General features: G+C 44.2%; 1 protein-coding gene across 1 annotated transcript; it reads right to left on the bottom strand.

Moving 5' to 3' along the window:
- Positions 1 to 222: 222 nt before the first annotated feature.
- LOC308477657 (uncharacterized protein) lies at positions 223 to 6,021 on the bottom strand. The gene has a single exon (XM_081006386.1). It carries the CDS (start codon positions 5,636 to 5,638, stop codon positions 4,838 to 4,840), a length of 801 nt encoding a protein of 266 aa, XP_080862512.1. The 5' UTR covers positions 5,639 to 6,021; the 3' UTR covers positions 223 to 4,837.
- Positions 6,022 to 15,026: the final 9,005 nt, after the last annotated feature.

The raw sequence follows: 15,026 nt of genomic DNA, 5'->3' as shown, positions 1-15,026 counted from the left end.
GTGCTGGGTAACGTGACTGATTTGTGGGTGTGTTCATAGATTTAAAAAACCCTCCCTTTTGTAACCTCAGGAGAGGTCTATGATTAACTATTTCTGGTAGTGTTTTTATTATTATTATTAAACAGCAGCAAGGTATTGTGCTTCTGTGAAGGCTGCCTGATAACCACTCTTCCCCCCATCCAGTGGGTGAAAGTATGAGAAATCACTTCTGCAACAAAACTGAATTGTTTATTTATTTACACTCTATGAGGGTTTAAAGTGTGATAGCTTCACAAGTGAGGACAAAGCTTCTTTTAAGACACACATTCATAACAGAGAATTTCAAAGCAGCACTAGTTTTGAAACCAAGTCTCAGGAAGACTTTTTCCACCTGGAATAGCTATCAGTGTCCTAACTAGCAACACCCACGTAGCCCCTTCCAAGATTTAGCTTCCTCTCAGGGAATCCAAACTGAGTTGCACTACCTGGCTCACCCCACTTAGATAGTCCAAGCTCCCAGCTCCCCACAGTAACATTTAGTCCCTATCTATACCCACTGACAGGTAATCCCTGTCTGAGCCCACAGAGATAGTCAGAACCCCCCAATGCCCACACTGATGGAAAGTCCCTTCTATCCTCAATGACAGATAGTCCCTATCTGAACCCTCTCAGTCAGAGACATCATCTGCCCACAGTGACAGAAAGTCCCTCTCTCTCACTCCTGATTGGCTGGGGGTTTCATCAGCTCTCGATGGTGGCTCCATCACCAGAGGCTGTCCCAGGGCCTCCCCACCACACATGCATTCTTTGAAAACTAGTATGAAACCACATGCTTGAAATACATTTTCCTGGATGTGTGGTATACTAATGGCCCCTAATATTACTAGACAAGGAGTTCCAGAGAAAAAGCACGGATTGATTCATTGCAATGAAACAATGGACATTATTTGGCACTTATAAAAGTGCCAGTTCCACAGACTTAAATGTTGAGAGGCTAATGTGTTCCTTAAAGTAACCTGGCCCCATTGGGCTCTGAAGGTAACACATTGGTAAGGTTATTTATAAGCACTTCAACAATTTAACGTCTTAACTCTCCACGACACACCCCTTCCCCCCACCCAAAAAACGGAATGACATCAGAGGGTGCGTATGCTATGTACAAAAGGACTGCAGTTATGACAATCACAATCAAACATATTTAAGTATCATAAATATTACAGAGAAAAAACAGCACACTGAAGCATGCACTCTAAGCATGGGGTGTTCCCTCCTTCTGCATAATCTAAAATGAATGTTTAAAAGGACCCTTGAATTCAAGCTCCCATGTACAGCCTTTTATTTTACAAGTTGTGTACGAGCAAACCCTAGCCATAGTCACATGGCTAACAGGCTGCAAATGTTACACAGTTTCCCAAAGTTCAGATCATGCATATGAAATCTCAGATTCAGACAGGAATATTTTAGAGCATTTATAGTTTTAAATCTCAAAGCACAGCAAGCAGGACTTCAGATTAAGCAGCATTTGGAGTTTTACTTTCAAAAGGCATTACGTGTAAACCTAAGGTAGATATGTTTGGAACAGTTACAATGCAAAATATACAGGTACTTATCATCTGAGTATACAAGTTCAGTTTACAGAGCTCCTTTACATAGCATTTATCCTTAATCTTTACCGTATTTCTCTTTATTTATTTAGTTTAGCATTGCATTTAAATCCTCCAAGGAATTCAAGGCAGTATAATACATAGTTCGCCCCCTTATTCAGATGATCCATTGAGCTTCATGAATGGAGCCATGAACCCAGGTCCTAGTCCAATATGCTGACTAGGGGTCAGCAAATGTACAGCACACTCTGACACAGCAGCTTGGAAACTATAGGAGCTTCAAGACACACTGGGCCATTGTCATAGTTTTCCTTAGGAAATTAGGTGGATCTAAGGCATTTCCCCCTTCCCTCTTGGAAATAAGCTGGGAGAATCGCAACTGGAACTTTGCCCACAAGGCACTCTGAGTCCCAGACCTCATTTGGTGTAGCTGCTTCTTCAGAAACAGGAATGGGGTTTACATTTGCTTTAGGCACTCATTGTTGTTCAAAGTTCTAGCAAGACTGGGAGACTCTAACCTCAGTGAGATACCTACTGCATGCTCAAAATGTTGTACAGAAACACAATAGTCCATGTTCAATTTATTAAATTTTATCCCTGCAACTTGGTAGGTTATGAGTTTGAGGTAAAGGGTTGTTAACCAGCGGCCCTCCCATCTACAGATACATACTACAACTTCCATCATCCCTGACTTTTATTATTGTGGGTAGGAGCTGATGGGAGCTGCAGTCCCACAACAACTGGAGGGTCCCTGTTTCCCCAGCCCTACTTTTGATCAACACAATGATCCATTTAAATTCCAGTGGATACACAGCTCCAAAGTTAGAAAATTCGATTTTTTAAGAAAAAAATGCAAATTGCATCTGTTGTGGGAGTGACAATGGGATCAGGCCACACATGAATTGAGGCTATGACAACCCTCTTTCTTCCTCTGCTGCAGTCCTGAGGAAAATCAGCTATTTGCTTTGGTGAGGGGCTTCCTTTGGTTGCAAGTCCCCACTTGAATATATTTAGCAATCTCAGTTCTTTGAGTACTAGTCCTTATGTAGTACTGTATGTACCCAAAAAGGCACCGTCCATGCAGAAGAGGGAGCTTTGAGCAGGTTTAGGGGAAGCCCAAGGCTTGCAGAAGTATAGAAAGAACATCACAGGGAGGACAGAGTATACTCATTGGCAGTGGAATGCTGACTGGATGTTGCCAAGAGGGAAGGAAAACCAGGGGAGGAGTAGAAATGGACTGGATTGTCCTGGAAGAAGACAGGGCTGCAGCTAGCCAGCCATGAGCAGAAGCACTTCATGCTGCAACTTTTTGTTGCAGGTTCCCCTTGTAGATATTAATAGCAAAATCAGTTCTTCAGGTGTTGGTTCTTATGCAGCCAAAGTGTCATTACCAAGAAACAAGAAGGGGATATCAACACATTTAGGAGAAGTACAAAAAATATTTAGGGAGAAAAACTATGGGGCAAATGTCTTCCCTACCAAAAAAACAAAACGTCCAATGGAGACTGTACACACAGAATACTGTCTGACTGCTGGTGAGAAGAAGAGAAAGGAGTGGCTGGAACCCTGAAGAGGAGCATTGCCACACTGCAAGATGTCATACATACACATTTATATACATTTTCTACAATGTAACTCATGCTATAAGATGCTATTTTTGTAGATGCATCTATATGCCTTGTGGATTTTTGAATGAAAATGTTAATGATTTATATGAATGTTTAATGGTGTTATGTTTTTAAGTATAAACCGCTTTGAGATCTTGGTAACAAGTGAGTAATAAACCTATTAACAACAACAACAACACTGATAATTCTCTATATGGAGACAAATCCCTTTAATTTCTGATTTCAACAGTCTTTTAAAAGTTCATTTTCTTCTCTCACAGGGCAGAAGTGAGAACTGGCCAGAGAAATCAATGGAGAAATCAAATATTTTACTGAATCTGTGATCAGGCTCCAGCCTGTTCACCCCAAAACAAAAAGGTACAAGCAAAAATAAAAGTTCACATTTAATTTATGTGAACCATTTGATTTTTTTATTTTTTTTATTTAGTTGTGGAATATTTAAAAGTGTGCCTTTTCTGCAGGCAAGGCAGTGGAGCACTGGAACTGACTTGGAAGGACTGGGTTACACTTTGCATGAGCTGTTTTTTGGCTGTGAATAAGTGAGCCTCAACCCCACTTCTTACCAGCAATATTAACAGTAGAATACAGTGCAAAGCCATCTCAAACTAGTGTCTCTCAGAGCAGCTCCCCAGCCTTCAATAGGGGAATAATAGAGCGGACTACCTCACACAGTTGTACTGTAACCTAATCTGACTCCCAACTTGTAACAGGCGATATGATGTAACTGGGCAACATGGGAGGGTTGTTGTACACAATGAATTCAACTCCTAACTGCAATATAATTTCAGAATTGACAGGGCTGTTGTAAACCATTATCTCTCAGCCACAACCCCTTCCAACACGGGAATGGATGCTTTTGCATTGGTATTTGCAATGGCAGGGCAATTTTTCAAAGGATGGTGATGATAAAGAAATGGCTTAAATGCCCCTCTTTTTATTATTTGTCTGGGGATGGAAAGACATTAAAATCTGTTCCATTGATTTCTACTTTTATCTCCCACTTGTACTGGAGGGGTGGGGTTCACATTACAATGAGAGTCAGAAAATGGGAACCACCCAAAGTCTTGTGGCATTTTCAAGATTAACATATTTATTATAGATCATCTGCTGCCTTAGACGGAGCATAAAGTGCCCCTCTCCAAATTCAGGGTGCACAGTCAAGTGATTTTGGCAGCTTAGGCAGAAACACCAGCATGGACCTCCTTTCCCACTCCCTGGCAATAAAAAAACATAACAATCGTTGCTGAGTGTACATGGCTCCCCTAATAGGGCCAGCCTATTAGGCAGAGTGAGGTGTGGGCAGGGAGCAGTGGGATGGTGCTGAAGGGCAGAGCTGTGCATGCCATCCAGCCCCGTCATGCCCTGGCCAACACCCTTTAAGCTAGTCTGCTGTCCCTTCACCAGTGCTGAAGTACGACGCTGCTGCTAGCCTGGTTGGTTTCTGTGCGTGGAATGGAAAGGCTTCCCATTCGGCTGGCCACCGTGAGAATAGGATGCTGGTCTGCGATGGGCCATTGACCTGATCTAACAGGTCTCTTCTTACGCTCTTTGCCTAACGGTAGGGCCGGTCCCCATTAAGCGCTTTATGGGCCAGAAGTCCACCAGCACGTCTTCAGATGCAAGAACCTAAAAGGGAAGGACCAGGCAGGGTGGGCAAGGAGGGGATTCCCTCTGGTATCTCCTAATCTCTGTGTAGCAGAGGATGAGGCAACAGGGCAAGATGCAGCAGAGGGAGGCCCCCAGGAATAGGACCCACGGGCTCCAGTTCCACAGCAGAGCGCTAATGAACGCTATGGAGAAGAACGCCCCGAAGAGGAGGCAGAAGGCGACCCACACCCAAGGAATTTTCTCCACGAGCCGCTGGGGGCGCCCGTGGCAAGTGTGGCATCCCGAGCCCGGCTCCGCTTCTCCGTCGGGAACTGAAGAAGGAAGCGGCTGGGGCGCCGTCCCGTCGCTGCTGCTCCTGCCGCCGCCCTGGTCCGGCAGGGGGCGCTGCTGGGCAGGCTGGACCGCCGCTTGCGAAGGCCGAACAGGCTGCAAGGGCTTTGGAGGCAGCGGGCAGGTTGTGGCGGCCAGTGCGCGGTCGACGGGCAGGTTGGACACGCGGCCGTCTGGCAGGGCTGTCCGGTGCCTGCAGAGCGGGCAAGTGATGGTGGCCGCGCCGGGATTACTGTGGCGGAGGCCGCGCCTGCAGCGCTCGGCTTGATGAACCTGGCTCAGGCAATCCAGGCAGAAAGTGTGGCTGCACTCGAGCTGTCGGGGCGGGCGGCACTCCACGTCGAAAGGGCCGTAGCAGATTCGGCATTCCTCCGTCCTGGGAGGAGCAGACATCCCCGCCGGCTCCCCTTGGGGACCTCCCGGCTCCCCATCCGGACCTGCTTTTGCCTCCAAGCTGTTGTCGCCGCAATCGTCTGCGGTGTCGTCCATCGTCTCATCCGAGGGGGTGGGGCGCCTCTCAGGAAACCCCCTGCCCTGCTCGGCCTTCCTCTCGGCTGGCTTGGCTCCACGGGAAAACGGGGTGGTGGGAAAAACCACAGCTCCGTGGGTGGAGAAGCAAATGCTGGGCGGGGGGGTGGGGTATTGACGGCGACGGAGCGCTGAAGCCAAAACAGGTGGTCGTCTCTCTGTCCCTCTCTCAATGCATTTCAGGTTGCGTGGTTCCCCCTCCCCCGTCACTGCTTCCGGGTCTCTTGGATCGTATAGCGGTCCTTTCCAAGTGTAGCCACAGGATGCTCCCCCTCCCGCCCCCCATCATGAGCTAGTCGATGATGTCATTCCAGGGGGTTCTGCATGGATTACGGACATGCCAAGCAGTGATTCCAGCGTCAATTCCCGGAAACGATCATTCACTATGTAACCCTTCCATCTCCTTCCTTTCCCTGCGGATAGAAAGCCTGCATGTGGCAGGGATTTTGGTTGTTGTTTTTTTAAAAAACAAACACACACACACATTTGAATTTCGACAAAGGAGGGCTGGCTCTCCGGACGTTCTGTGAAAGTGTGCGATATGTGTTAATTTTCTGGAACCCCTCCTAAAATCTGAAGGTGGGAAGGAGGCACAGAAAATCACCCACATATGATGCTGACCTGCTCAAGGCAGGACTGGGGAACCTACCGCCCTCCAGATGTTGTTGGAGTCCAACTCACATCATCATAGAATCATAGAATTGGATGGGACCCTAAGGGTCATCTAGTCCAACCCCCTGCAATGCAAGAATTTCAACTAGCTCATACATGACAGAGGGACATCCAACCTCTGCTTAAAAACCTCCATGGATGGAGAGTCCAGAACCTCACATGGAAGTCTGTTCCACTGTCAAACAGCTCTTGCCCTCATAAAGTTCTTCCTAGTGTTCAGTCAGTATCTCCTTTCTTGTAACTTGAATTCATTGGTTCCGGTCACAACCTCCAGAGCAGGAGAAAACAATATTGCGCCATCTATCGTATGGTAGCCCTTTAAATAAACAGTGGTACCTTGAGTTACATACGCTTCAGGTTACACATGCTTCAGGTTACAGACTCCGCTAACCTAGAAATAGTACCTCAGGTTAAGAACTTTGCTTCAGGATGAGAACAGAAATCGTGCTCCGGCGGCGCGGCAGCAGTGGGAGGCCCCATTAGCTAAAGTGGTGCTTCAGGTTAAGAACAGTTTCAGGTTAAGAACGGACCTCCGGAATGAATTAAGTACTTAACCCAAGGTACCACTGTATGAAGATGGCTACCATATCTCCACTCACTCTCCTCTGGCCAGGGAAGACGAGAGCTGAAGTACACCACCACCACAGGGCCAGAGGTTTCCATCCCTTTGAGAGTGCACAGTAGGAAGAGCATTGTGGTTCGTTTTGGCTCCCATCCACATTCTTTCAGTTCTGCCTTACTACTCATGTGGTTCAAAGAGCTGCCCCTTCAATATTATTAAAGCAGCCAAACCTTCAATCAAATCCAGTGTACCTGTGCATCCTCTGCCCCATCTTGTCTGATGAAAGTGGCATTCAGATCCCGAATAGCTAACCTGGTTTGCATCTGCAACACTGGTAGATGTCGTAACCACACTATGACATTTTGTTTTGTGTCCTTGTGCTTGATTGACTAAGTCTTATGACTTCTTCACACATTACTCCTGAAAGATACACTTTCTCCTGGTGATGGAGAGGAGGGGATTCATATGAGAAATGAAACTTTTTGTGTTGATTTCAGAGAAAAGATGCACAAGCTTAAACATTGTTTCAAGAGTTCTGACCAAAATTTGTCAATGAAAGACTTCTGTAAACAGGCATTAGGAGCACAGGAAAGTTGCCTTTCCTGGGACAGACCAGCTGGCCATCCCTAGCTAGCAGGAGCAGTGATCAGGGAAGATGGGAGTTATAGTCCAACAACATCTGGAGACCCAAGGTTGAGAAAGGCTGGTCTACACTAACTTGAAGAAGCTCTCCTGGGTTCCAACCCAGAGGCTGTCCCTGGCCCACTTGGAAAGCTCCTGAGTTTCCGGTAGGTAGTCCTGACCAGCCCTGCCTCAGGATGTTGGAGATTTGACCTGGGACCTTTTGCATGGAAAGCATGAGCTCTACCACTGGGCTTCCTCAAGGTTGGGGCAAATTCTGTGATGAAACCTAAATAAAGGCTAGCATGCTCTGTCCAAGAGATTGTCACAAAATGATTTTTACTTTAAGTTAACCAGTTAGAGGTTTTCATGATTATAATAGAAACAAATAGATAAATAGGCAGGCAGGCAGGCAGGCAGATGGAGAGCCTGGATAGTCATTTTAGGATGAAGTAAGTTCAACAGGTAAGTACAAATGCTGTTCCCAACCTATTATGATTTTGGCTGTGCCGTTTATGGAGAATGAGCCTATCATTGAAAAAACAAATTGACTTCAGTTTCTCAAAGATGACAAACAGCCATTGCTTCTTTGTCCCAGAATCCAACGGTGTGACCTAATATTTGTAGCACCTGGGAGGAACTTTTTCAGCCTACAGTCTCCTTCCTGGGCCTAAATCTACAAGCTGATCTCATGGATGCAACACCAGCTTTACACCCGTCTCCCCCTTCTTGTGTAGCATCTTGCCTAACTACAAGATCTGGAGAACTTGAAAGCTTGTCACATTTTAGGGATATTTGGGACATTCCCAATAAAGATGTTGCCTAGCTGTGCATTTTGGAATTCTTTTCATAATTCAGCCTAATGCAGCTACTTTTGCTCTCTTTTTCATTGGTTGTGGACTTTCATGAGAGAATATTAATGCTGCTTCATGGTTGGTATGTTTGGAAGATGGAAGGTGCAGAGAAACAGTTTTATGGGAGTTTGAATCTGAACTGCTGGGTTTTTAGTTGGATGGCTTTCAAAGAGGATTAGACAGATTCATGGAAGACAAGGCCAACTATTGCTACTAGCCACTACCTCCACAGTCAGACACATTGATACTTCTGAAAACCAGTTGCTGGGAAATGCAGGAGGGGAGAGGGCTCTTGTGCTGGGGTCCTGTTTGTGGACTTCCCACAGGCATCTGGTTGTCCATCATGAATACAGGATGCTGGACTAGATAGGCCACTGGCCTGATCCAGCAAACGCCTCTTATGTTCTTAGCTGGACTGTAAAAAGCCTGGGAGGCTGCAGGAATCCTACTGTTCCGGGAATCTGATGTGGAAACAGTGGGCGGTTTTAAACTTAATGGTTATGCCTGTACAATCACTTCTAGCTGTGCAATGTAACTTCTTCACACACACCCTAAATATGCTATTGGGTTTCTCCAACCCTCTGGAGCAGATTCAGGGACACAAAGTGATAAAGAAATAAAATCCTGTAATGCTAACTCTGGGCTTTTCATTGCTTGGGGAAATGAGAAGTGCATTACTACGCATAACAGGAATGAACAACACGCACTTTCAGTCATTTTATTTTCTTTAATACTGTACATGGTTTGTTTGTTTTTAAATGGCTTATTGCATGATCCAGGGAGTATCCTCCTAACTGGATTTAGAATTGCAGGGAAAGAACTGAGATTGCAAAGGAAGAAGTATTGAATGTGCTACTATTCCCACCTCAACAACCACACCCTAACCACAGCCGCTGGCAGCAAAGGAGCATCAGGGACTTCTTACTCATGTGTAGGCTGATGACTCTGGGGCTGAAGATGTATGCTGCATCGTTGTTCTTCAACCCAAACCAAAGCTTTTTACACTGGTGCTCAAGGACTGGCGGATGGCTCCACCTCCTCCTCTGACAGTTCCTGGGGTTCTTCATTGGATATCAACCCAGAAAGCCACTGAAAGGGATGCTCAGCATTGGATTTAGGGGACTTCCTTCTCCTCAAGATCTTTGAACCACAGGGTGCCTGGTTCATTCTCTGAGGCTTCAGTGTCTGGCCCTGGTCAGAGCTAGACATGGCAGCTTACCACTGAATAGGTATGGACAGGAGGCTAAAATAAAGCAAATTCACATGCCTAGCTAAGCTGATGCAGCGAGCCTTGCTGTCTCTCTCTGAGGTGCACAGTTCACATAGACACTTCTGGAAAGGGATGTGTCATGTGGTTTGCTGGTTCCAGCTGAGCCAGTGGAAGAGTCTTGCCATCTCACCTCTTCTGTACATAATGCAGGCAGATAGAAATAAATTTTTATCAACCACAGAGACCTCTGCTTTTGATTTATTTTGAAGTAATTTATTTATTTCACGCATATGCCACCTTTATCTTCCAATGATATCAAGGTTGTTTATGTCAGGAGCTCGTCCTACACTCGAGTAGGACCCTGGTAGAGACACATGCCCAACTGGCATGTTCTCTCCCTCCTGGTCGTTCGTTCAGGAGCTTCATAAGCTTTCTTCAGCCTGAACATCATAGCAACCAATGCCAACAGACACCGACACACTTAGGGATCCGCAAAGTCTTCGCAGCTTGCGTAACAGACCTCAGCAACTCAGCATTTTGGCTAATCTACTTTATTTACATATAAATACACACAGAGCACTGCAACATGGCTCCCTCTCTCTCTAGCATCAGACAGCAAAGAGAAAAAGGACAATAGTCTCACTTCACGGAACACAGCAACACAAACAACCTGTCTCCATCACTTCCCACTCTGTGGAGTCAAAACATACACCGTCATGTGATAGACAACAATCCCATGACTGCAATCATGGAGCAGGAATTCTAACAGTTTACACGGTTCTCCTTCTCCACATTTAATCCTCACAACAACCCTGAAAAGTAAGCTAGGCTGAGAGATGGTGACGGGCTCAAGGTCACCCAGTGAGCTTCATGGCTGAGTGGGGATCCAAACCCTGATCTCCAAAGTCATCATCCAATACTCTAACCATTACATCACAGTGTTTTACTGTGAACCAAGGAAGAAATCAGACACTCTTGGAAGATATTTTTGGGATTAAGGAACCACTCATTTATATTCTGCCTTTTTGCTGCTTGACTGCATGACTTGACCACAGCTAGAGTTTACGTGGTGAAGGGGAACCTGCCTTATCTTTTATTCATGATATTTACTCACATTTTCAAGAATGAGAAAAGGGGCATAACTGCCTTGTGATGATTATAATGGCTACCTCTGTGTTTTCATCCCATATATTACAAGTCCTAAGCACTCACAATGACCTACATGATAAACTTCTGCTTCTGTCTATAAACATACATATTTCTGAATAATTTATAGTTAAAAGTGCTTTTGAGCATCATTTCCCATATTTGGGACACAAGTGTGCACACTCCTAACTGGATTTAAAATTGCAGGAAAAGAACTGGGACTGCAAAGGAAGAAGGATTGAATATGTCAATATTCCCATAAGCCCTCCATATATATTATTCAGTACCGTCTCATTCATTCCACTGTTTAAACTGAATGGCAGCTGAGCCTGACTTTCCATTCTATCCCTTTACGCTCAGTACTGAGCTATTTTTGAAACCCTGAAAATAAAACCTTTTATAGCTCAGTTGCTTTTCCAATTCATGATGGCCTCGGGTTTTCCATAAGATTTTCTCATTCACCCAAACAAGTATTCATTTGCTCTTGGCTGTGCATATCATTGCAACCTTTGCTGGAGAAACATGCAAAGGAAACATTTGTCATTTGGGCTCTCAGTTCCCACAATTTGTCTTCTTAATTCAGAAAGCAGTTGGCTCCATATGTTCCAGAGAAAATCTCCAAAAACTGTTATGAATAGGCTGAGAAAATTCAAGGCAGAGGACTCTAGCTTTGCAGAGAGGCGGGAAGTATTTGGACCATATGATGGTTTCAGAGCCAGTCTCATCCATGAATTTGAACAATGAAATCTTATTTGTATGAACATCTTTGTATAGCATTATTTGAATAAACATCTGCATGTGTCTGGATGCAGAAATTGAGAAATAGAGGGGTTGAACAGGGTAGGAGCTTTCTGTTGTTGGTTGAGAAGAACAGAACAGAGGCTCCTCACCCCTAAACATGGGCTAAGATTTGTAGTTGTTGTGCACTTATTTCAAACAGCTTCGTCTGCAATTGAGTCTTGCCCATCTGTGGTTGTTCAGAAAGAGGATGATGATCCAAGTCTGATCAACCAACAGCCGGCCCTATCAATTGACAGAGTAAGGAAGCTGTCTCAGGTAGCAGTTATGGAGGAAAGGGGTTTTCAGCAGCCTCCCTCTGAACTCCCTAAAATAAGCTGTTACTCTCAGGTGTGGGGTAGGACGCTGTCCCATCACCAGTGCTGAAGTAAGATTCAGCTACTCATTTGTATGTGGAATTGGCTAGGGTGCCATCTTGTCCTTCTCTCCAGTTGGCAATGAACTGTGAGCAGGTCCTGGTTCAACCACTCTTTGCTGCTGAAGCAGTCATGGAGACTGGATTGCAGAGAAGAAGAACACAACTTGCCATTGCATTCTTCTCCAGTGTTCTACAAGAGAGGTGAACAGCCTCAAGCCACACCCATCCCTGGACCAGTCAAGGTTTTGTTTTGCTTTTTAAATCATCCAGATGCTTTGTTATCCCAGCTCCAATGGAGGAGAATCCTTGTATCAACTACTTAGAACAGGTTTGGCATTTTTTGTCCTCTGATTTCAGTCTGAGCCTTTGATGACCTCTGCATGAATTCTGCTCCAGCTTGAGTGGTGGTGGGGAGGCTTGGCTTTAAATGTAAACTATTTCAAATTTCTCCTCCCATCCCTAGTAGGGTGTAGGATCTTTGATGCACTTACCTATGAGGCGGCCAAGGGGACTCTGTGAGTGTCCTTTCATTCTTCAAATAATATCACAGGAACATAGCAATGTGGGAAGGAAGGTGCTTTATACAGAATGAAACCATTGGTCTGTCTAGCTCAGTACTTTCTACACGGACTGGCAATGACTCTCCAGGGTTTCACATGGGGCTCTAACAGTGCTACCTGGAGATGCCAGGGATTGAATCTGGGCCCTTTTGCATGCAAGGAAGATGCTCTACCATTGAGCAACTGTTATGCAGAAGCAAACACACAGCTGCTTCTGCATAATACGAGAAACACTTCTCCTTGGATTAAAAAAACTGAAGATGATTTTGGAAGGAAGGATGAGGTTTAAAAAGGTAACGAATCCTATTATTTCACCATTGCTCAGGATAGCGTAGGAAGAATTTGTAAAATATGTTTTCGCTTTTGTGGTTAAGACAATTGCTACTTCCACTGCTTCCATCCTACCTTTTAAAATTATTATTTTGCAACCATATCACTGAGCACATTGGGGGGAAATTGCTTTGGAAAGTCTTTTTTTTCCAGAATTGTGTTAAAACTCAACCAGCCATATTTCCTCATAACATTAAAACAATTTGGAGGAGATTAATTATTTTAAATGGCCTGCAAAACTTCAATGGAAATTACCCATACCATTTCGTGCAATGCAAATCATACATAATTACATAGTATTATCTGGTTACTTACCACATAAACAGGAAAGTTAATTGCTTCTATCTGAAGCAGATAAATATGCAGCAGGCAGCTGCTGTACTGCTCACCCTTTTTACTATTTCACAGGATATGTTTACCTCACAATAAAATTCACTTCTTTTGTTCTTATGGTACCTTGAAATAGAAGTGGATGCCAAATGCAAAATAAGCATGCTAATGAGCAGAATTAAAAATATCCCAGTAACTATTAGATCAAAAAAAGCAAAAACTGAATAAAACTATTTAAAGAACAGATTTAATTTGGGGGGCTTACTCTATAAAAAGCGGGCACAAAGTAGTCTGTATAATTCATACTGCTGTGGTCATCTGCTATCTGAGGTAAGCCAGGGTGGTGTAGTGGTTAGAGTGTTGGACTTAGGAGACCAGCGTTCAAATCTCCACTCACTCATGAAGTTCACTGGGTAACTCAGAGACAGTCACTACCTTTCAGCTTAACCCACGTCACAGGGTTGTTATAGGATAATATGGAGAGACAGGGCAAACACGTATGCCACTTTGAACCTCTAGAGGAAATGTGTCGTATAAGCGCAATAATATTTAAACCTTTGAGAGCTCCTCAAACCTGCATCCTAATTATTGCAGCAAATAGGTTGATTTCCTGTTTTGAGTCATCATTTAATTTCAGAATCAAGAGAGATTTCCCCCTTGTGAACAGGTTGTATTTAACAAAGTCATGCTCAAGAGTAGACCCATTGAAATTATGGACATGAGTAAGGTCCATGCACTTGGAATCCTCTGCCCATTGGATACAGTCATAAAAGAAACAGATAAAACCCGTAAGACGAAGCCTGCTGGTCAGACCAAAGGCTCACCTATTCCAGCATCCTTTTCTCACAGTCACCAACCAGATACTTTGGAGAACCTCTCTAGTAGGACCTGAGAGCACAGCAGTCTTTCCACTTGTGGTACCAGGAACTGGTATTCAGAGGCAAACCACCTCTGAATGTAAAGGTACTATAGCCAACATGGCTAGTAAGCATTGATACCTTTGTCCTTCATGAATTTGTCCAGTCCTCATTTAAAGCCACCCAAGTTGGTGGTCATCAGTACCTTTTGTGGGTTAAGCCAAATTCCACAGTTTAAGCCAGGTGTTGCTTGAGGAAGTTTGTTTTCTTTATCTCTCCTGAATCTTCCAACATTCCATCCGATTGGATGGTCCTGAGAGTGGGAGGGCAAACAACAACCCTGTCCACTTTCTACACAGCATGCACCATCATATACACCTCTATCATGACCCCTGGAAAATATAGCATCAGAGGTTAGAACACGGGGTCTATGGGCAGACCCACACCATACATTTAAAGCATAATCAACACTCATTTTAAAGCACATGGCTTTCCCCAAAGAATCATGGGAACTGTAGTTTGTAAAGAGTGCTAGGAATTGTAGTTCTGTGAAGAAAAATCTACCATCCTCATGATTCTTTGTGGGGAATCACATGCCTGAAATGTGTATTGAAGGTGCTTAAATGTGTGGTGTGGACCTGCCCCATTTATTTGCTAACCGTGCCTAGTCCTCTAACTATACTGAGTGACATTTCATATTTATTTGTTTTTGTCCTTGAGGGTAGTATATATTATACCCCTCCCCATTCATCTTGAGAACAAGCTTATAAGCCCAACCGGAAGAGTCCGCGACCAGAAAGAGGAGGAGTATCAGGAAGAGTGGATTAAATTTAAGGATTACCTAGTTAAATATGTTAAGTTAAATTAACTGAAAACAGCTTGCAGATACTTAATTAGCTTAGGACTTTATTTATGTTAAGTGATGAATTAATATGTTTAATTTCATAATGTGAAGATTTAAGGATGTTAATGTTCAAGTTAAATTTTATAAGAATTGTGATTTGAAAAACCGTTAAAAGGATATGCAATGAAATTCAACCAAGGGGATGCA

The sequence above is a fragment of the Podarcis pityusensis genome (genome assembly GCF_964106645.2).
Source record: "Podarcis pityusensis genome assembly, chromosome: 5".
Lineage (NCBI taxonomy): Eukaryota > Metazoa > Chordata > Lepidosauria > Squamata > Lacertidae > Podarcis > Podarcis pityusensis.
Note: the sequence above shows the minus strand (reverse complement) of the source record. Positions and strands in the feature narration are given on the sequence as shown.

What these genes read in the sequence shown, in the direction of transcription:
- LOC308477657 (XM_081006386.1), bottom strand. Translation starts at nt 5,638, where the DNA reads ATGGACGACACCGCAGACGATTGCGGCGACAACAGCTTGGAGGCAAAA.